Source organism: Peromyscus californicus, unplaced genomic scaffold, assembly GCF_007827085.1.
Source record: "Peromyscus californicus insignis strain IS unplaced genomic scaffold, ASM782708v3 Scaffold_14__1_contigs__length_90479793_seg_2, whole genome shotgun sequence".
Taxonomy (NCBI): Eukaryota; Metazoa; Chordata; class Mammalia; order Rodentia; family Cricetidae; genus Peromyscus; species Peromyscus californicus.
In genome coordinates, this window is record NW_026294436.1 from 20,602,325 (window position 1) to 20,623,431 (window position 21,107).

Below are 21,107 nucleotides of genomic sequence, written 5' to 3' on the forward strand. Positions count from 1 at the left end.
AGGATGCATGTGGTGCACACGCATACACGCAGGCTACACACTCATACACATAAATAAATCTAAAAAGCACTTTTTAAGGAAGATATTTTCTTCACCTATCTCTCAGCAAGAAGTAGGGAGTGGGGTGGCAAGACAGAATTTGACCCATCCACATGGTCAGATTCATGCTGGGTTTTTCCATATGACTTTATTTCCTTTGCCATGAAGCTTGTCAAAATGTGAAAGCTGTATCAGAGTTAACATGGTCTTTAAGAGAATAGATAAGATGTACAGAGCTCACACACACACACCTATGCATGCACCTGCATGTATAGTTGCCAATGGCACTGAGTGAATGAACTTGTGTGAGAAGGGGCTTTCTAAACCCAAAGGTAAACTAGCACACTGTCTGTCTGTCTGTCTGTCTCCTGTAAAGCCAATTTAACTCTAGCCCCTCTAGCTGGCAGCTGCAGAGAGCAGTGTGGGAAGCTGGCATGTTCCAGGTGGGATAATGGGATGCCGATGGTGTGACTGATAGGTCTGCGGATCAGTGCCCACCCCTGTCCCTAGCAGCCACAGGAGCTGTGCTCCCTACAGGCCTCACCAAAGAGGCTGAGGCTGCAGGTCGTGCGCAGATGCAGAAGGGGCGTGTCCAGGCCGTAGCACCGGGTTGCTTTCAGCCGTGATACCGTATTGACTTTAAGCAGGAGCCTTGGAGAGACCAGCTGCAACTAGGAAGAACGAGGAAGTCGCGCAGCAAGGGGGAAAGAGGCTGTGTGAAGTGGGCTCCATTTCCAATAATGAGCAGATGAGACATGCGATCAAGACTATGAATGGGATTTCTGGACTGTCGGGCCCAGCCTAATCCGATGTCTTAAAACAGTTGTGTAACTATCCCTGGAGAGATACAAAAACCTCCAGAGCCTCCCCATCCTAATGAGGTGGGCCCTATGCTTCACTCATTTCTAGAACATTCACCTCCCCGTATTCCTCCTCGTCATACACTCAGGGAACTGTGGCAGGGCAGGTGCAGCCTCCCCTAGAGGGAGGTGAAGGGACAGGAAAGGTCAGAAACCCAGGTTCTTGGAAACCTGCCAAGTTGCTCACCTGGGCTAGGAAGGGAGGGAAGGGAAGTCTTTGGGGGAGGGGTGTTTGTGCAGGGAATAAATTACTGCAAGGGGGCGGGGTGACACCACTTGTCCTGCGTTAGGTGTGCTCTAGAAGAGTGTGCACAGACATGCAACGCAGCTCGGAGAGGACCTTGGAGGAGCATCCCACCTACTGCCTGAGAACAAATTCGGAGGCTGAGAGCAAGAGAGCTGACAAGGTCGAGGTCGAACCGGCTTCCCTTAGACTCCCAAAGCTTTCTCATTCATACTCACTCATGATGGGAATGAGCCCCACCTCTGCCCTTCCCTTTAGAGCCATAAGGAGAGAGACACTAAGCCAGTCACCCATGTTTGCAACAGCACCCCAGGAGCGTGGAGTCGGCTGTGACCTGCAGCAGCCACCAGATGTCACCGACGAGTCTGCTTTAGAGGTGGAGACTAATCCCCAGTGTGAAAGAGGCTTCTGGGAGATTTCCAGGTGCTCCCACCCCTTTTTCACTGTTTCCCAAGGGGTGGGGTGGGGGACATGGACTGGGTCGTGTACGTAATAGAGAGCAGATGATTCTGGGATGCTGCCTCTTGGCCTTCCACTGGGAACACTGCCCTCCAGAGCCTTGGGTCTCTTGTCAAGTTTGGGTCAGGGAGTCTGTAGGGCCCATTCTGGGGCTCTTGACCCCCGGCCACTACCCATTAGTTAAATTCTAGTTCCTTGAACCACTCTTCTCCCTGGCTGTTCCTCTCTGAGGCCTAGCCAAGAGGGTGTGTGCTGTGCTTGGCCCCAAGGAGGAAGGGCTGATGGAGAAACTTGTGGGGGACCCTGACCCTCCACAGTCATTCCCTCATACTTCCTCCTGGAGAATGTGAAGTGGCAGAGAGCAGGGTGATGGCTGGTGTCAGGAAACAGGGTGGCAGGGCAATAGTTTTGGAAGGAGGGTTCTTGGCCCAGGATACCTGGGTTTGTCAGCCTTCTTGAGGCAGAGATGCCCAAGGTGGAGGGGTTCTCAGCAGAACTTTCCAGGGGTCACCTCTGGGATGGCTTCCACTTCTTATTTGGCTGAGACTAAGAACAGCTATCAGTCCATGGCCTTCCTTACCCAGGAGAGGGGAGGGGTGGCATCTGTTGGCAAACTCCTGTGTCTGAAGCAAAGGGAGACCAAAGAAGACCAGAGGTTTCAGCTGGCAGGGTCTCTTTGGACTGGGTGGGGAATCTTGCTTTAGAGCTGGAGCAGGACACATGGCATTTCCCATCCTCAGAAAGGGATGAAAAGAAAGAGCTGGGAACAAGAAAGGGAGACAGAAAAATGGTGGAGACCAGAGCTTGGGCCACCAGCCTTCAAGTGCTGTCAGAGGGGGTCCAGCTCTGGGCACGGCCTAGATGACCACAGACTGCAGGAGTCGGAAGCACATCATGAGGTCCAGTGGGATGGGTGGCTTCAGGAAGTTCCCGTCCAGCCGCAGGTAGCGCAGGTGCGGCACATTCTCCAGGTCCGAGGAGAAGTCGTGGAAGGCCACTAGGTTGTTGGGGCAAATCTGGGTCCCGTTGATTTCTATGGAGAAAGAAGGGGAGACGTCAGCCTCAGAGGCACTGACAGCACAGGCAGGGAAAGGGGGGTGGCCACCAAGTGTGTGGACTCCACAGTTCTCCCCTTTGGGCAGGGTGACTTTGCTGTGGGATGTTCTGTATGGCAAATGTGTTACTAATTAGTCAATAAATAAAACACTGATTGGCCATTGGCTAGGCAGGAAGTATAGTCGGGACAAGGAGGAGAATAAAGCTGGGAAGTGGAAGGCTGAGTCAGAGAGACACTGCCAGCCGCCATGATGACAAACAGCATGTGAAGATGCTGGTAAGCCATGAGCCATGTGGCAAGGTATAGATTAATGGAAATGGATTAATTTAAGCTGTAAGAACAGTTAGCAAGAAGTCTGCCACGGCCATATAGTTAGTAACCAATATAAGTCTCTGTGTTTACTTGGTTGGGTCTGAGCGGCTGTGGGACTGGCAGGTGAGAGAGATTTGTCCTGACTGTGGGCCAGGCAGGAAAACTCTAGCTACATGACTTGGGGAAGGTGTGGCTGTAGATCACCTGGTCTCCAGAGTCAGTCAAATGATCTCAGTTGGGGACGATCGGCCGCAGCATGTCTTGCATGAATGGCTTATTCAAGGACTAAACAACACACATCTTTTTCTGAACCTTTCTGCTGGCGCTCTACTCAGAGCTATTGTACTCCCTGCGCTGACCTTGAACTCTCCATTCTCATGCCTCAGTCTCCCAAGAGTCGAAATTACAGGCATTTGCCACCATATCCAGTTGAAGAGTTTTTGTTTTGTTTTTTGGAGACAGGGTGTCGTGGAGTCCAAGATGTCTTTGAACTCACAGTTCTCTTGCCTCCACCCCACAAGCGCTGGGGTTACCCACATGTACTCCCCATGTCTGGCCTGACATTTTTGACTGAAGCAAAATGGAGCTCCAGCCTCATGCCCTAGGCTACAGTTGACACACCAAGCTCAGGACCCTGTAAGTATTCCTTAGGAAAACTGTCCCAGCGGAACACCGAAACCTTCCATATGGAATCAGAAACCAGTTAAACATGCCCCTGCCCTGTCTCCACCAGTTCCATACCCTGACTGCATAGCTGCCTCTCTGAGTCCTCTTCACAAGACTTTTTAAAACCAAGGCTTAGTTTTGGGAAGTCCCCTGATGTGGCTACTGCTGGCTTCTTTGCAGTGGCGGGCCCAGAACACGAGCACTTTGTACCTCTATTCTACTCTTGGGAAAATACCCAGCGTAGTTCTGTGTCTGTCCTATTTACAGGTCCAGTGGCCAGAAAGGCTGATGCTGATTAGAAGGGCTGGAGAAAGGAAACCTCATGCTTTTCAAGCATGCTGTTCAGCATCCTTCACACATACATGGTTAGGTCAGCCTATTGAATTTGTGTATTTGTGTTAGAAGATAGTACTGCCATCCTCATTCTACAGGCAAGGAAACATTCTGTATGGGTAGAATATCTTTTCCAGGTCACACAGATGCAGTGAATAGTGAGGCCATAGTCAAAACAAGTGGGATTCCCCCTCCCTTTTCTTCAGTGGCTAAGTATGGAATGTAAGGTCTTATGCATATTAGAAAGAACTCTAAGCCGGGCAGTGGTGGCGCACACCTTTGATCTCAGCACTCTGGAGACAGAGGCAGGCAGGTCTCTGAGTTTGAGCCAGCCTGGTCTACAGAGCAAGTTCCAGGACAACCAGGGCTAGACAGAGAAACCTTGTCTCAAAAAACCAAAAACCAAAACAACAACAAGAAAAGAACTCTAGAAGGCTAGAAGGCTATACACCCTTGTCCCAGCGGTTGCTTCTTGTGACTCCACCCTGGCGGTCCTGTACTGAGCTCTTCCCTGTGGCTGGCCCGGCCCACCCGACTCACTCTCGATGCTGTTGTTGTTGAGGTACAGGTGTTCCAGCTTGTTGCTGATGGCCGGCACATTGCTGATCTTGTTGTGTGACAGGTGGAGCACCAGCAAGTTGGAGATGTTGAAGGAGTTCTTGGGGAGCCCTCGATCTGACAGCTTGTTGTAGTTCATGCGGATGAAGGCAAGGTTGGGGAAGGCCTTGAAATATCCACTGGGGATGGTCTCGATCTTGTTGCTGTCCAGGTAGAGCTGGTGAATGGCCGTGGGGACCTTGGGTGGCATCTTTCTCAGGATGTTGTGGGCCAGATTGAGCTGCATGAGGTTCTTGAGGCCCTGGAAGGTGTCGGCCTTGAAGACACCATCACTCAGCCGATTGTGCTGCAGATCCAGGAGCAGCAGGTTCTCGAGCTTGCTGAACACACCGGGCGGGATCCTGGAGATGTGGTTCTGGCTCAGCCTCAGCTGTTCCAGGTTCCGGGGCAGAGCTGACGGCACCTCTTCCAGCTGGTTCTTCTCCATGTAGAGGAATACCAGGCCGGGGAGCTTCTCCAGCACTCTGTGGTCCACCTTGCGGATTCGGTTGTTGTCCAGGTTGATCCACCTCAGGCCGGTGGCATTCTTGAAAGACTCCAGAGGGAGCTCCGTGATGAAGTTGTTCTGCAGGTAAAGGTAATGGATGCGGGGCGGGATGATAGGGACCTTGCGAAGGTTGCGGCTGTCACAGTAGAGGGCTGATGGGAAGTCAGGGGGGCAGTAGCATTCCGAGGACAGTCAGGGAAGACAGATGGAGGGCCAGGAGGAAGGGGTGGAGGCAGGTCTGTAGGCTCTGCTGGCTCGTGGGGCTGAGGAAAGCTGGGTGTGGGTCTTGGTTTGGGTTTCCTCCGAACCCCAGGTTTTGGTCTTGTTGGTTGGCCCTGGGCCACTGAGGCCAAGATGAGGAGAAGTGGGAGGAGCCAGAAGAAGGATGCCCTCATGATCCAGGTGATATACCTGCAGGGAGGAAACTGGGAACAATTAGCCTGCAGGGCCTGAGGAATAGAAGGCGTGTCTCTGCATCAGGGCTCCTCCAGAACTAAATCCTGGGGAGAGGGGCAGAGCCAGGGACCTAAAGAGCAGGTGAGGACCTGAGGCTATTGAAGAGGCCCCTCTGTGGGAAGATGCACATTAGCAGAAAGCACAAGGTGCTGGCTGGGAACCCAGAGTCCTAAGGCATGTTGGAGACCTTTAGCTGGGGTTGGGGGTGGGCTCTCAGCAGCTGTAACCTGAGAAGATCACCCCCCACCACCCCCTCTTATAAGGAGAGTGCTCAAGGGAGTGCTCTGCCACAGAGCGACACCCCCAAACCCACTGGACACTTTTTTTTTTTTTTTTTTTTTTTTTGGTTTTTCGAGACAGGGTTTCTCTGTGTAGCTTTGCGCCTTTCCTGGAACTCGCTTTATATCATCCCTCCCCCAAGGAAAGTTCCCTACCCTTCTCAGAGGGATGCTAGGATATGGCCCAGAGTCCTAAGCAGTGGGTCTGGAAGATTCCTTACAATTCCCATCTGGCAATGGTTTTCAAACTGTGCCTGCATTCCTGTGCATCCCCTGAGGAGGTACACTGAGAAGGGGCCCCCAAGGGGACTCCTGTGCCAGCATGGGCAGTCTTGTTCCTTAAATCTGTTATAGACAGAGATAGAAATACTGAGAAAGATGAGAACACACACACACACACACACACACACACACACACACACACACACACACACACGGGTGGTTAGACAAAGCGTTTGAAGAAAAGAGGAAAACATCATTGCTAAAAATGGCCTGCAATCCACCCACCGTGCCCAGCCCCCACTGTTTATAAAATTGAGGCTAGAGGAAAGAAGTGTCTTGCAGAGGCCAGGAGGCTGTTTGACAGGGCACAGGACAAAAACTCCAGGAGGTCTCCTGAAAGGGCAATGCTCAGACATCGGCACTCACCCACTCACCCAGGCTCTGTCCCCTCCTTTGCACTTGGCCCAGAGAGTGCTGGTCTTTGCCAGCATGAACCATGCCAAGAATTCCTCCCCAGATGTAGAGGCCCTTGGGAAAATAAACAGGAAAGGAACGGAGAGAGGCAGACATAGGGAAAACACTCTCCTCTCTTTAGCGCTGGTGTGGTCGCTCCATGCACTTGGGACTGGGTAGTGTTGAAATGGAGTACTAGGAAGTACTTCCTGGTAGCTTCAGGGACACTGGGATCAAGAGCTGAAGGGGCTTTTGGGTGGCTCTGCTGCCTTGTGTGGTTGAAAGAGGGGAAATGCTGAACAATCCGTACCAGCTAGAGAGTGGCAACTCCCAGAGGCTCCCTTCTCCCGCCTAGGGTAGGAAGGGCACAGGGAGAGGGCCCTGCACTTCGTATCCCTACAGCTCCTCCCCGCTGAACCTTTCCACTTCACATCACTGGCTCACCTCGGATCTCCCTCACTACTGTAGCCCTGGGAATGCGGGCTTCTTGGGGTTCTCAGCGGTAGAATGGGCTAAAGTGTGTCCCCAGCTTGTAATTGAACCCTGTGATCACGGCCTCCAGTGTAGGCCTCCATCTCCCACCTACCCCCTGAGCCCATATCAACGTCAAATCTTCCTTTGCTCTTTTCTAGGGACTACTACCTTCTGCATGCTTTGATCAAAGGAAAGGAACAGGGGGTCGGGGGTCCCCAAGTTGTGCATCAGATGCTCAGGTGGAGATGAGTGAGACAGAGAGCAGGCAAGCAGGAAGAACTCAGCCCCCAATGGGCAGAATCTAACTGTGCTTATCCCTAGCTGTATATGTACATCACACACACACACACACACACACACACACACACACACACACACACACACACCCCTCTTTAACCCCACCCTGTACCACTCTATACATACATTCAGCCCTCTCTCATACACACACACATACACACACACACACAGTCTCAGGGCCCTGTATGCATGTGTGAGCTTTGTATGTTGGGCTATGTGATGTTTCTGTCTCCTGTCTGGGGTGGGTTTCTCAGACAAACCTCTCAGGCACATTTAGAAGGTCATTTGCCCTGGGCCTCCTGTGACAAGGGGCCTGCAGTTAGGTTCTTGGTTTGTCTGCCCCGAGGCTTCTCTGAAAGGACTAAAAAGATGATAAGTTCCTTGCAGCACTTGAAGTGGAGCCTGGTTGCTAGATTCCACATCGCTCTCTAACTGGTGTGTTGTGAATTCACGTTTTTATAAGGTTTTCATTTTCTTGAAAACAGAACAGTCCTGTTACAGAGGAGTGAAGAGAGTGAAGACTACTATTCCAAAAACATTTTGAAAGCACCAGTCTTTACAACGCTGACTTGTTTTTCTGTTCTTTGAAATCTCTTTGTGTATGAATTACCCAGAAGTCTGTAGGCAAAATTACCCCCATGCTGTGAACAACCTTGCCCCAGTCCCCAAGGGACTGAAGTTCCCTGGTTCTCTTTGTGCCCTTGTTACCAAAGGCGCTTCCAAGGTGTAGTAGTGGACCCCAAGTTAAGCAAACAGAGCTTTCCAGGGGAGCCAGCAGAGCCTGCCCTGTGAAGCACGGTGTCCTGGACATCTGGCCTCTGTCGATGGGGCATGGATGGGTCTCAGTGCTGGGCAGCCCTGGCTCCACTGTCAGGGGCTATCTCAGTAGGAAACCCATTCACTCTCCCTGTCTGGCTCAGGCATGGGGTCCCCAGGCCTTCCTTCCCCTTCCTCAGATCCAGGCCAGAGTCTTGGAGAACCCTTCCTTCTGGATCTTAGGTCTAGAGGCCCAGGAGGGTCTCCAAAACAAGCTCCCTGGATCTGAAGTGAAGAGTTTCCATGGGGGAGAGGACCAGCCGTCCCCTTTCAGGCCCCAGGGCTGAACCAGAGATCTGTGTGCCTGTGTGCAGAGTACACAAGGAAACTGTTCATCTCCAAGGCCTTCCTCACAGGCACACCCCTTCCTGCCAAGCCTGGCTGTCCTTCTGGGAAGTTCTCACTACAGAGCTGGTCTCTCTAGCCAAGCTCTGCCGCTCTAGCACTCTCTAAAGGGGAGCTGAGACAGACTGGAGGTAACCCCACTCCAGAGGGGTTTGTAGTCTCACCAACAAAGCCCAGAGCCAGGACCCTATGATCCTGTCGGGTCATTAGTTCCCGTAGGGTGGGGTGTCTGTACTTAAAATCACTTACGCCTCTGAAAGCATACCTCCCCACATCCCGTCCAATCCCACTCCCTCCTGGCCCTGCTCACCCTCAATCAAGTAGCATTTGTTGACCATGCCCTGCACCAAACTTGTGCATCCGGGCTCTCCAGCACTGGCTCACAAAAGGCTGCTGCTTCACAGAGGAAGCAGTTGCTTCTTTGCCCACCCCCAGTTCAAGCTCTGCGTTTAGTAGCCTTTCCTAAGAGATCTTACTATTCAAATTTCAGTTCTGACAGCGTGGATCTGGGCTTGAATCCTGCCTCTGACTCTCCCGTTGGGCCCTAGGCTTGACATCTGCGTGAGGGTGGGATGAGCTCATGCATCTGAGGGCATGTTCTAGAAGAAAGCAGACTCTGCGAATGGTAGAGAGTTTGTTTACAAAGGAGAAGGCTCTGGGAGAGGCTCCCCGAGTTTCAAGTGAGATCATCCTCTTTCCTACCTATCCTGTTAATCTGTGCTAAGAACCCAGGGCTTGTCGGTGTTTGGACTCCTGCAGCATGGGGCTGAGGTACTGTGAGCCAGTACCGTCCAGGGAGAGTGGTCCTTCTAAATGCATAAGCCCACCCAGTCATCGGATGTAAATGGCAACTTTAAAATGCAATGCGGATCAAAAAGTCCTAAAGGCAAGCTTAGCACTATTTGCAGAGTAACCTTCATGTTCCGGTTAGAATAGGCGAATGTAAACAGAATGGGGGTTTTATGGTTTTAGGGAACTAGTCTGAAAGAGCAAGCTCCCCATGGGAGCGAGGAAGAAATCAGACAGACAGACAGTCCCTAATAGCCTGCCGCCCCCTATATCTGCCTTTCTGCTTCTCCCCCGAACACCTCCAATCCTTGACTAAAGCCGAGCAGAATCTGTGTGAGACGGGATGTGGGTACAGGTTCAGATTCCACCCTGCAACTTATTTTAGCTGGGTACCACTCCACAAGTTTCCTCCTCTATAAAACAGGCATGCTTGACGATTCTGAGGTGCTGAAGACAAAAACCAGGGTTCTGTGGATATTCTGCAAGCACTCGCCCACTGAGCTACAGACCCAGTCTGGACGAGGTGAGGATTAAATCAGTTGATGTACAAAGTGCGTGCTCAGTGTATGTCAAGGGGCCGCTGGGACCACTTAGAATCCATGGTTTTGTTGGTTTGTTTTGCGTTCCTATCAACGTGGTTGGTTAACGCCCTCCATCCCTCTACCGGTGGAAGGCAGGGGTCTCTCTTGCAGTATAGTACTAGATCTTCCACTCAGAGAAACTTCATTCCCTTTGAGGCTCAGAAGACCACGTTTGGCATTCAGAATCCGCGGGCTGGAACGCCCCAGACACCCGGCCAAGCTCACTGCATCTCCATCCTGACTGCCTAACCCGCCTCTCTGCTTTCTGCAACAGGTGGGGACCCTGGCCAGCAAAGGGACATCTCTCTTTTCTGCCGGTTGTGACTTCTCCCAGGAACCATTTTTGTTCCTTCTAGCCTCAAGATGCTCTACTCGCATGCCTTCCAGGGAGGTAGGGTGGGTAAGAAACTTACCATCAACTAGTCTGTCCTCTGAGAGAGTGGAGCAGCACAGAGCACAGGGAGAGGGATCTAAAAGGGATGGAGACAGCACCCAGTACCAGCTCTTGGATGCCTGGGATAGGTAACCTAGCAGGTAAGAGGAGCTGTCTTTAGGTAACTTCCTTTCTTTCTAGAATGTTCTCTGGGAATATGGTTGCCCAGGATTACGAGGATGATGATGATGGCACTGGAGGCGCGAGGGGTGGGGGGGGGTGGGTAGCAGCAATCATATGAGAGTGCCTGTTCCCTCCAGTAGTCACTCCCCACTGTTAGGACTGTGGGGCTCCTTTTCCAGGAAGCCATACAGCCGTCTGTACCTTGAACATCTAGGGGAGTCTCAGGGTGCATTAAAACAGCTCTGGGCTCCTTGGCCCTGTTTGATGGGTCAGTAGTGAGTATCTGGCCATGTTTTTAGCAAAGCTTCCGTATTCCCTGTCTACTGTCTAGGGGCTTCTGAAAATTACCCTTCTTACTGCCATGGGGCCCCTCCATTGCTGGAGAGGAGGGAGTTATGTAAACAAGGCTCTCAGGCCCCCTCCCCCTTCCTCTACTTGAAGCCCCCCTTACCAACTGAACGGTCAGGACAATTTCAGAATAACTTCAGAGAGAAATGTGTTTCTGACTACCTGCAGGGAAAAGAAAAATTGTTAACTTGGAGTTAGGGCCTCCAAGGCTTGCAGGCTCTGTGGACTTCTCTTTGCAGAAGCCAAGTGGTTTGGACCAGGGAGGCAGGAATTCAGGCGGCTGAGGAGATACTGTGCAGGCCCGAGAGCCACTTTCTCTCCCTCCTACCTAATTAAGCTCAAAAGAAAGAAGAGAACCACCCGATTGCTCACGTCTTCCCTGCTCAGCCAAGACGTGATTGTCTTCAGGCTCTGTCATCTCAGTGGGAGGACACTTTCTCTCTGGACTTGTAGCTGAGGAGGCATGTGAGAGGGTAAGAGACAGACCGTGTGTGTGTGTGTGTGTGTGTGTGTGTGTGTGTGTGTGTGTGTGTGTGTGTGTGTGTCTGTCTGTCTGCCTGTCTTCTGCCATGTGTGACAGACAGTACATGAAAGGTGCAGAGAACTGGGTTCTGGTGTCCGGTTTCTATGGCAACACCTGCTCTGTTGAAATTCTGTGTGCGACACAGCTCTGTGTGTTCCACAAACATCAGCACTTGAGGAAAGTTGAACTTCTGCTGCAAGCAAACACAAGGGCATGGGATGCTGAGGAGACGTGAGGGTGTCAGCAAGAAATGAGGAAGACTAAGTCTGAGCTCTGTGGGGAGGAAAAATAGGAAGGAAGAAGGGAAGGAGGGAGGAAAGAAAGATTGGACAGAGCTAGAGGGAACCCTCTGAGGAAGGAGCCTTCCAGTCTCCAGTCTTCTCCCCACTGCCTGGGCTTACCTGCACACACCTGCCTCTCCTCTGGACTCTGGGGCACTCTTCTCTTCCTCCCCACCCTTTGGTGGAGCTGTGGCAGCGGAGAGCCAGCTAGGAGTTCTGGTCTCCCAGTGGCGTGTGTCTGCGTGTGTCTGCCTGACTTTCTCCTACCAGAGCCTATTGGGGTGGGGAGGTTAGGTTAGGGGGAGGGAGGGGCAGATCGGAGGGGGGAGGGCAGAGAGGAGGAGGGAACAGAGGAGAGAGGGAGGGCGCTTGGGAATGACAACAATACCGTCTTTATTTGGCAGCCAAAACTACACAGACCTCATCCACACCCGATGCCCACTAACGGCTCACTTTTAATAACTTTTTCCTGCTCCTGCTGCTCTGGAGAGGGACCATTTGACCCGTGTTTGGAAAACAAGCCAAATCTAGGGAAGGAAGCTCTTGGAAACAAGCCACTGTTTCTGCGCGGGCGGGGCGGGGTCGCTGGGTCCAGCACAGGCCTGTTAAATTCCCAAACGCCAGCCTTGCTTCCCTGGTGTTCATTCTTCAACTCATCATGGGATGCTTTTCAGAGCGGAAGCAGTGACGATATTTCCCCATCATCTTCTCCAGGAGCTTGCTAAGGGAGTGGAGCCTCCCTGTGCAGTGAGCTGACATAAGAGGTAACTGGTTTGGTGGCCAGGAGGCTAGTCTGAAGACCAGAGAGGGAAAAGTCTGGCCCGAGGATCACACAGCCAAATTAAAGCAGATTTCTAATTGTAAATCCTCAAGTCATTGTTCCTAGTTCATGAGGACAATGTTGGGGGGTCTTCTTTCAGTTTTGTGTCACACTCAGGTGAGATTTGGGGACTGTGTGGTCATGAGACCGTAACAAGGAGACCCTAGCCTCCCCAATGCATTTCCACTTCCTGGAAACCAATTGCAGAACCTCTGCTATCTGAACAAGACTCCTGAGCTAAAATCAGGCATACTTGGCTTGAAGGAGCATCCAGCACAGCCTGCTACTCAGAACCTCAGGAGAGTACACTCACTTGGTCATCATTAGGTCAACAGAGACCTGCAGAACCCCCCAGCCCCCTCCCCAACAGTCTTCAGTTCTTCCTTCCACTCACAAGAAGTGAAGGGTGACCTTGGGCAAGTCACTTGATCTTGAGATGCCTCTGTTTCCTCGTCTGTGTCTCGGGGAGTCCCGGGAGATAACTGTGCGTGAGGCACTTTAGAGACTGGGGGGACAGAAGGGCTTCAGAAGGGATTGTGGTGAGGAATAACCAGAGAAGAGGGGAGACGTAAACCTCACTCACTGCCTGGCTGTCTGCTCTCTCACTGTGCTGGCAGGGTGGGTAGGTGGTGTGTCCACTTGTGGGGATCCATCCACACCCCCAAAGCCTGCACTCTCGGGAGTGATGGCAACCAACTTCCAATCCCTCCTCAAGCTAGTATCCCTTTCTCCCCTCTCCTTGGCTCCAGGCCATACAGACACAGGCGGAAGAAGGATGGGACCACCAGGAAGGATGCCCTTCAGGAAGGCCTAGGGTACAGCTTGCAAACTGGTACCCCTGTGACCATGACATGATACACTAATCCAAAAGTGGTCTTTATAGAAATGTGAAAGCATACACATTTGTATTCTGGGCTGTCTTCCCTTCCCCCCCATCTCCCCCTTGGTGCTAGGGGGCTCAGTTCCAGGGCCCTGAACATGCTAGGCAAGTAAGTGCCCTACCACTGAACTGCATCCATAGCCTTCATAGACACATTTGCACAGGAGACTGTCAGCTCATTACTTCACACCCAGATCATGGTGGCTCATACCAATAATCCCAGCACTTGGTGCCTGCAGGAGAATTACTACAAGTTTGAGGCCAGCCTGGAAGACTGAGTGAGAACAATCTCAAAACAAAACAACAACAAAAAAAGTAACTACTAAATAAATAAATGGTAATTACCCACTCAGGACAATTTGGTTTCTCCTGTGCCTGCATCCCACAAAACCCTGCTGGTATGTTTTGGAGTTCATTCTTCCTTTATTTTATTTGGATGCCTTTAGGCAGGGCAGGAACTTCCCTATTCAACACAATGGCCAGTCTGCTGCCTCGGCTGCCTTAGCCTAGGTTCAGGGCCCGGCCTTCTCTACGTGGTGCTTATCTTCCCATCATTAGCGACACTTCAGTTCTCAGCCACTGGTTTACTGGCAACTGTGGGGAGTGGAGGGAGGTGGGACCAAACAGGTGATGTTAGCCAGCCTGCCTTTCTGTGCTCCCTGACAGAGGCTAGAACAACCTCCAAATTGGGGACAGAGGCCTGGGATGTTGCGCCCCGGCTTTGACTCTTGCGTGGTCTGCCACTTTCCTCCCAGACTTCTTCATTTTTAAAACTCGAGGTTATACTGACTGAGCTTCGAACTCTCTTCCATTCCAACACCGTGAAAAGAGTCTGGGAGGGGGCATTAGGACACCTGGGTTAAAATGTCAGCTCTGCTCCGTTCTTGGTACCTGGTAAGCCGATCTGAGCATCAGTTTCCTTAGGTGTACATATCAGAATAACTGTCTTCCTCCTCGCTCATCCCCAGGAGCCGGGAGGCTTGCCAGAGCAGGGGCTCCGGAGCATCGTCGATCACACAGCCAAGGCTTCTCCAGACTGAGCATCCCTGCTCTCAGAGTCTCAGAAACACACAGTGGGTGACATATTCATCTCTTCCTCATGTGGCACTCCTGAATATTTCTGGGGAATGCTGGGAAAGTGTGGGAAGTGTATCCAGGCTGCAGCCACCAGGGAAGGCCAGGCAGCATGGCTGAGGTGGAATGCAGGGGGCCAGACCTAGGAGAGAGGTCCCCCCCCCCCCGCCACTGCGGTGGGTTTCAGCTGCTTTTCTAGGGACTTGGCCTGCCCACCAAGACCGCCATCAGTCTGGGGCTCACTGTTCCTTTGCCCTCATGGTAACGGCTGCCTTGGCTGCTGCCATGTGTGCCATAGCCAGAGAAGAAAGGGCAGATTGTGTAACACGACGCCCTATTCCTCTAAGTGCAGCGAGCAGGGCCCTAGCCTCCCACCTCTCACTGCCTGGCAGGGCAGGGTAGGCTTTGGAGGTTTTGACTCAGGCCTCAGGGTGGTCACCAGGACCCACAGAGGCTAGCCACTCCTCACCCCTGGACAGGGTAGGGTACACAGCAGGGGAAGAGACTGGGGGAATCCCAGGGCACCCACCCCTCTGTCTGGCTGGGGGGCCTGGGCTCCTGCTGGGAAAAGACAGCAGCCTGTTCATTGTCGGGAACCCACAGCACCCACCAAGGGCTTGGTACATCCGGGTGCTCAGCACAGGGTCTGTGTCCTGGGGTTTAAGAGGGTTAAACAAGGACAGTCTCTGTCACTCACTTCTTATAAAATCTTATATATTTTTTTAATGTATCATAATTTGATTTCGGGTCCCTGCCTGTCTCCACCCAGGAGACACCGTGTGCAGTTTTGTCTCCCCCACCCCACCCCCCCTCCCTGATACTAAGGAGCCAACCTAGGATCGGGCCCATGCTAGGCAAGCGCTCTATCACTGAACTCCTCTCCAGCTTTTTTTTGACGTTTTTCAAGACAGGGTCTCACTAAGTTGCCTAGACTGCCTTTGAACTTGTGTTCCGTCTTTACCCCCTTGAGGAGCTGGAACCTGTGCCACCAGACCCCGCTGCTGCCCCCGAGCTCTTCCTCCCCAGCCCCCTTCCTCTTCCCCATCTTCCTCTTCCTCCTCCTCTTCCTCTTCCTTCTATTCCTCTCCCCTTCCCTTCCCCCTCTCCTCTTTCAGCTGCTATTCCCTCCCCTCTCCTCTTCCTCCTCCTGCCTCCCCCTTCTCCCTCCCCCTCCCCCCTTTCTTTTTAAAGACAGAGTTTCACTTTGTAGTCCAGGCAGGCTGCAATCCCCCTGCTTCGGCCTCCTGAGTGCTGCTCCCTAGGCCACACCAGCACCTGCTTTTGCTCTTTTAAATTTCCCCTCCCAGGATCCCTTGCCAGCTACTCCACGCTGGCACACAACAGTTCTTTCTCGGTGTTACCTCCCCCAACTTCGTTTGACCAGTACCTCCTGTTGGACATTTGGGCTCTTGATTTTTTTTTTAATTGTTTTTGCTTTGAGATGGGGTCTCATGGAGCCTATTATGGTTGACTTGAATGTCAACTTGCCATAAATTAGGACCACCCAGAGAGGGAGCCTCTCCCGAAGAACCATCCCCATTGCCTTAACTGATACAGGAAGACCTACCCGGAATGTGGCGACACCTCCTGGTAGCAGCTCTGTTTAGAAGGGCGGCAGAGGGAAGCTGTCTCCTGCTGCTCACTTCCCTCTGGCTGAGTTGCTTTACCTGTTGCTGTAGCAGCTGATTCCTCCGATGATGTCAGAACCGGGGTTCCCGGTCTGCCGTCGTGGACTAAGGAAACTTTCAGGCTTCCAGAGTCAGATTGGGAGTGTCGAGGTACCCAGCCTTGTGGACTGAGCATCTCCCGAGTTGCCATCCCACGGGGAAAGAAAGCCCCCATGGGGTTACTCCATCTGCTGAGGCACCCAGTCGCAAGGTCCAAGCAGCTACCAGGTTCCCAGCCTCTCAGGCGTGATTCAGTGTTGTCACTATTTTAATGTGAACTGATTTAATACATTCTTTGATATATATAAATCCATCCCATAGGGTCTGTTCCTCCAGAGAACCCTGATTAATACATAGCCCAAGCTGGCTTCATGTCATGATGTAGCCAAGGGTGGCTTTGAACTCCTGATCCTCCTGCCTCTACCTTCCAAATGCTGGGATCCCAGTTGTGTACCGCCATGCCTGGCTTGGGTCCCTCATTTTGAGGTCAGTGACACTGGGCTTATAGGCTCACATGTGTGGTACCAGGCCTGGCCCGGCTTCCCCTCCATGCTGACTAGGAGCCCTCAAGCTACTCAGGTCCTCCCGATCTCCATGTCCTCGTGTGCAGTATTATTTACAGTCTGTGAACTCAGCAAGGGCAAAGGACCCTGCCCCGTTACTTACCTTCCCCTACAGCACTGGTTCAGAGGGCTTGTCTCAGCACAGTGGCAAACACTCCACCTCATCCTTGGCACCCCCCCCCACCCCACCCCCGGGCTCATCTGCAGCTTTATGAAGACAGACTTAAGTGGTGCTGGACCACCAGGGCAGGGCTGTGTGAGGACATGCCTCCTGCTCTCAATTACCTGTGTGCAGTGTGTATCCAGCCTTGGTCTAGCCCAGCAGCTCTTTGATCCCTTCCTGGACAGCATTTGTAAGGGACAGAAGCCCTTTGTAAGGTGATCATTTCCTTTTGAGGGACACACTGGCTCCCTGGCATTGTATCAGAGAGAAGACCAGTAGCCTTCTTGGGTCCTACTGATCTCCCTTTTATTCTTCCTCACCCAGTCCCAAGCCTAGAAGTTTCCTTAACTCCCTTACTTCTGGCCAAGACATCAGTCTATACCCAGAATCCCCCAAGGGCTTAAGCTTGTGGAAAATGGGGCCAAAGGCACTTTGTAGACTGTTTCCACTTTCTCCTCCCCACAGACCTCTCCGCCTGTTTCAACAGAAGGAGGCAGGGCAAAGGCCAGGAAGGGAGAGGTAACCATGTTACCATGGGCTCAGCCAGGCTGAGGATCCCTAAGCCCCTGCCCCTTGGTTGTCAGGAATCCTGCACAGAGCTCATCAGCTTTCAGACTGTCCCAGCAGTCCTGCAAAGATGGCAGCATGGGAATGGGGAGGGAGTCACACACGTGCACGGCAATCCGATTGTTCCAGCAATGTGTGCGAAGCTGCCCAGCTGCCATGGCTGGGCGGCAGCCTCAATGAACCATGCTCTGCATCCCAGGTCCTCGAGAAGCCAAGCTCAGGTGGGTAATGACAGCATTCTGCATGTGGGTCCCCTTTTTCCTCACGGTCCATTGGCCACCAGTCCCCGAGGACGAAGGGGCAGAAGTGACCACAGAGAGCCTTGGACGACCTGTGAACACAGCAGAAATAGCCTTCCGGGATCAGCCTTCCAGTGAGACAGCTCAACTTTATTCCAGAGTATCGGGGATATATAGGATTGGGGTGGTAGCTGGGGCAAACCCTAATTTGCATTAGGTGGCATGCTCCTATCACACAGCTGGATTGGTGGCAGCACAGCTCTATGAAGCTACAGCGTGTTACTTAATTACCATACGGGCAGCAGGGGAAGAGCGTTTGCAGGGAACTATGTCAAGAGTCATCCTTGAGGTAAGTCAGGCATCCGGGCCTAGAGACACCCTCCAGATAAGGCTAGGTAGAGAGCAGGAAGCCGTGCCCCCCCATTTGTGTGTGTGTGTGTGGGTGTGTGTGTGTGGGGGGGTCCTCCATATTGTGTCAAACCTGGGGAGAGCTGTTAAGCTACGTTAGACTGCAACCTCTGACCAGTGCGGCCTCCCAACATCTGCACGCCCAGGTAAGGGCCTCCCAGGTTCCGGGATGGTCTGATTGCATCATACTGAAACTCCAGTCTAACTTTAATGTAGTAAAAGTCACAAGTCACGGCAGACACCGGTGCTTAGCTCTAGTATTCAGCCAGGTCCTGGTGTCACGATTGTTAATATTCTGACCCGCCCCCTTGAAATCCCACCCCTTGGGGCCACCCTGCATCCTGACATAAAAGTCTCATTTTAAGGAAAAATTCTGCCCCTTCCTCTCTCTCTCCTGCTTTTCTCCCACGAGGTATGCACCCTCGAAGCCCCCTCTCTCTTCCTCTCTCTCCTTTCTATCTTTCTTTCTATCTAATAAACTCTTTCCACACAAATGCAACATCTGGGTTGTGAATTACTAGCCGCTGCCACCGCCATGCACGCATGGTGTGCATTTGCCCAGCCTGCCACTGCATCTGCCCGGCACACCAGCAAGTTTTCCTCCACAAGTGGGCCCGGGCCTGGCCAGCCTTGGGTCCCCTGCGTGCATAATTCATAACAAGGATGAGCTAGCTTGCTTTGTTAAACTGCTCTGTGCCTTGGGGTCAAGGAATGACTGCCTCAGAAGGGCACAGTGCAGGTTAATGATGGGACAACGATCAGTCTGTGGACATGTTTTGGTCAGCTATGTCCCATGTCACAATCTAGGAGGGCAAGAGCAATGCGTCCCTGCCAGAGGCCACTGCCCATGACCTGGGGGGTCCTCACACCTGCCGGAGCAGCAATCCTAGAGGCCTCCCAAGAGTTCCTGCATGGCAGGTGCCTTCCAGTTCTCTGTGTACACGTGCTCCAGGGTTTTAACCTCTCCAGGGACAGGAGCTGTGCCAGACCCATGGCTCAGACACTGCACAGCTAGTTCATAAGTTCAAGGTCACACACCAATGAGAGCAGATACATCGTCAGGACCTGTGCATCTGCTCTGCCTCTTGTGTGTGGCTGTGCTGCCGGGGCACGTGCAGGGGTCTAAACCCACCTCAGAAGCCCCAGGGCATGGGTCACGTGGTGTTTTCTATTCTTGTAAGTCTATCTTACTATCAATTGTCAAGACACTATGCACATGCGTGTGTGTGTGTGTGTGTGTGTGTGTGTGTGTGTGTGTGTGTGTGTACCTGCTAGCTTGTGTGCAGAGGTCACAGCAGGGTGTCATGTGTCTTCCTCTATTGCTCTCTACATCACTGCCTTGAAGCAAGGTCTCTTACTGAACCAGAAACTCACCTATTGGGCTGGGCTGGCCGGCCAGCAAGGTCTCTGGCTCCATTAGTCTCCGTCTGACAATGCTGGAGTTACAGGCACAAGTAGCCATGCCCTACCTCTTACACAGATGCTGGAGATTTGAACTCAGGTCCTCGTATTTGCAGAGCAAAGCTCTTCCCTGCTAAACCATCTTCTTAGCCCCACATACTTGTCAACATTGCAAAGAAATCTTCACACTTGAGGCTGTGAGGAGCCACTGGCCTGATTTCAGATTTTCCTCCTTAAGTAGATGTGACAAGAGTGTCCCTCTGCCCATCACCATTCCTGTCCCAGTATGCCTAGACCCCAAATTCTGTCAGGGTTTCTCCTCTGTGGCTTTTAAGGTTAGGGCACTGATTCCTTCAGACCTGGTCCTCTGCTGTGGAGTCCTGATGAGTCCCCCTCGGTCCTCCACCATCTATTCAGCTCCAAGAGGTGAGCTTGACTAGGCCATCGTTTTGTGGCTCTTTGTCCCTGTGACTGTGGTTCTGAGCCCCTGGGATAGGTGCAATGCTCCAGAAGCCCACCCTCCATGTGCTCACTCAGGCACATCTGTGGAGTTTGCTTGTGAGGTGCTGGGGGTGGAATCCAGGCCTCACATGTGCTAGAAAAGCTGGCTCCACTCACCCCAGACCTCTGTTTCAGAGGCCGTCAGAAAACATGGCTGTGATTTGTCTCCTTGGCTGTGAGTCTTAGACCACAGAATGCAGTCTGAGCTCCTCCTGTGTCCCCCACCCACCTCTGCAAGCGCTTTTCAAACTCTAGACCACAAATGTTGGCTGTGTCACAGAACACTCCAGACCACCTCCCCTGCAACGCCTTTGCTCAGCGTTCCTTCTGTCTAGAAGGTCCTTCATCCCCCAGGGGCACCTCTTCCAGGACATCCTTCTCTACCCAGGCTATTGACAACCTCTCAGAGCCCTCATGTGTTCCAGCCCCGCCCTAGCGAATGTCGTCCAAAACCCATAGCACTACCTATCACTGCTGTCCTGGCTATCTGGTCTACCAGACTCCACCGCTGGTGCTAAGCCTGATTCACCTTTTGGGGCCCCAGAGCCAGCTCAGGCTTGACAGGCAGCAGGTTCTGAGTCTCTGCCTAGTGGTGCTTGGGCAGCGAGTCTGTGAATAGCTGTGCTTGGGCAGTCAGCCTGTGAAGGCTAGGGTTGTCTGTCAGCCCGTGAAGGCTAGGGTTGTCTGTCAGCCTGTGAAGGCTAGGGTTGTCTGTCAGCCCGTGAAGGCTAGGCTTGGCTTTCCTCTCATGTGCTGTTTCCGAGAGTTGTTATAAATCGTCCTTTATTTTTTTGCTGTAGTTTCTCACTCCCTCATCTTTTCTGACCCAGCAAATGTGTTGTTTTCCCAAATGTAAACCTGACTGTGTGGGTCCCTTGCTTAAAATTCTGTAATATCTCTCAGCTGTTTACAGAATGAAATCAAAATCCTTGGCCCCTGCAGGCTGAATTCCTGTCATTCTCTGAAGACCAAATTCTTGGGAATCATGGTCCCTGGATTTTCATGTCTTTGGGCCTTTGCCCAATCTAAGTTTCCATGTCCTTCTTCCTCCTAGTCTCCCTCTGAGGAACTCCTATTCACCCTGCAAAGCCCAACTCAAATGTTCCTGTGTTTAAAATTCTTGCTCTTGCCTTTGTCCCCCAGGCCACAGAACAGTCACCACTTGTTTCCACGTTTACCTCCTTTACACGGCTGAAAGACCCGCAAAGCACAGACCCAGCTCCTGGCAAATCAGTACTAACAGTGAGGGTAGAGAGGCTTGCGAATGAGTATTTTACAGTCCGTCCACACATTCCGTCCTCATAACAACCCCAGGAGGAAGCCTCAACTC

The 21,107-nt window shown here is 52.3% G+C and overlaps 1 protein-coding gene across 1 annotated transcript; it reads right to left on the reverse strand.

Moving 5' to 3' along the window:
* Positions 1-168: 168 nt before the first annotated feature.
* Prelp (proline and arginine rich end leucine rich repeat protein) lies at positions 169-11,775 on the reverse strand. Its single transcript, XM_052736992.1, is given in 4 exon segments — positions 169-2,635; positions 4,511-5,260; positions 5,263-5,486; positions 11,615-11,775. Coding segments are annotated over 3 exon segments (1,134 nt in total). The 5' UTR covers positions 5,471-5,486; positions 11,615-11,775; the 3' UTR covers positions 169-2,459.
* Between the last annotated feature and the right edge of the window lie 9,332 nt (positions 11,776-21,107).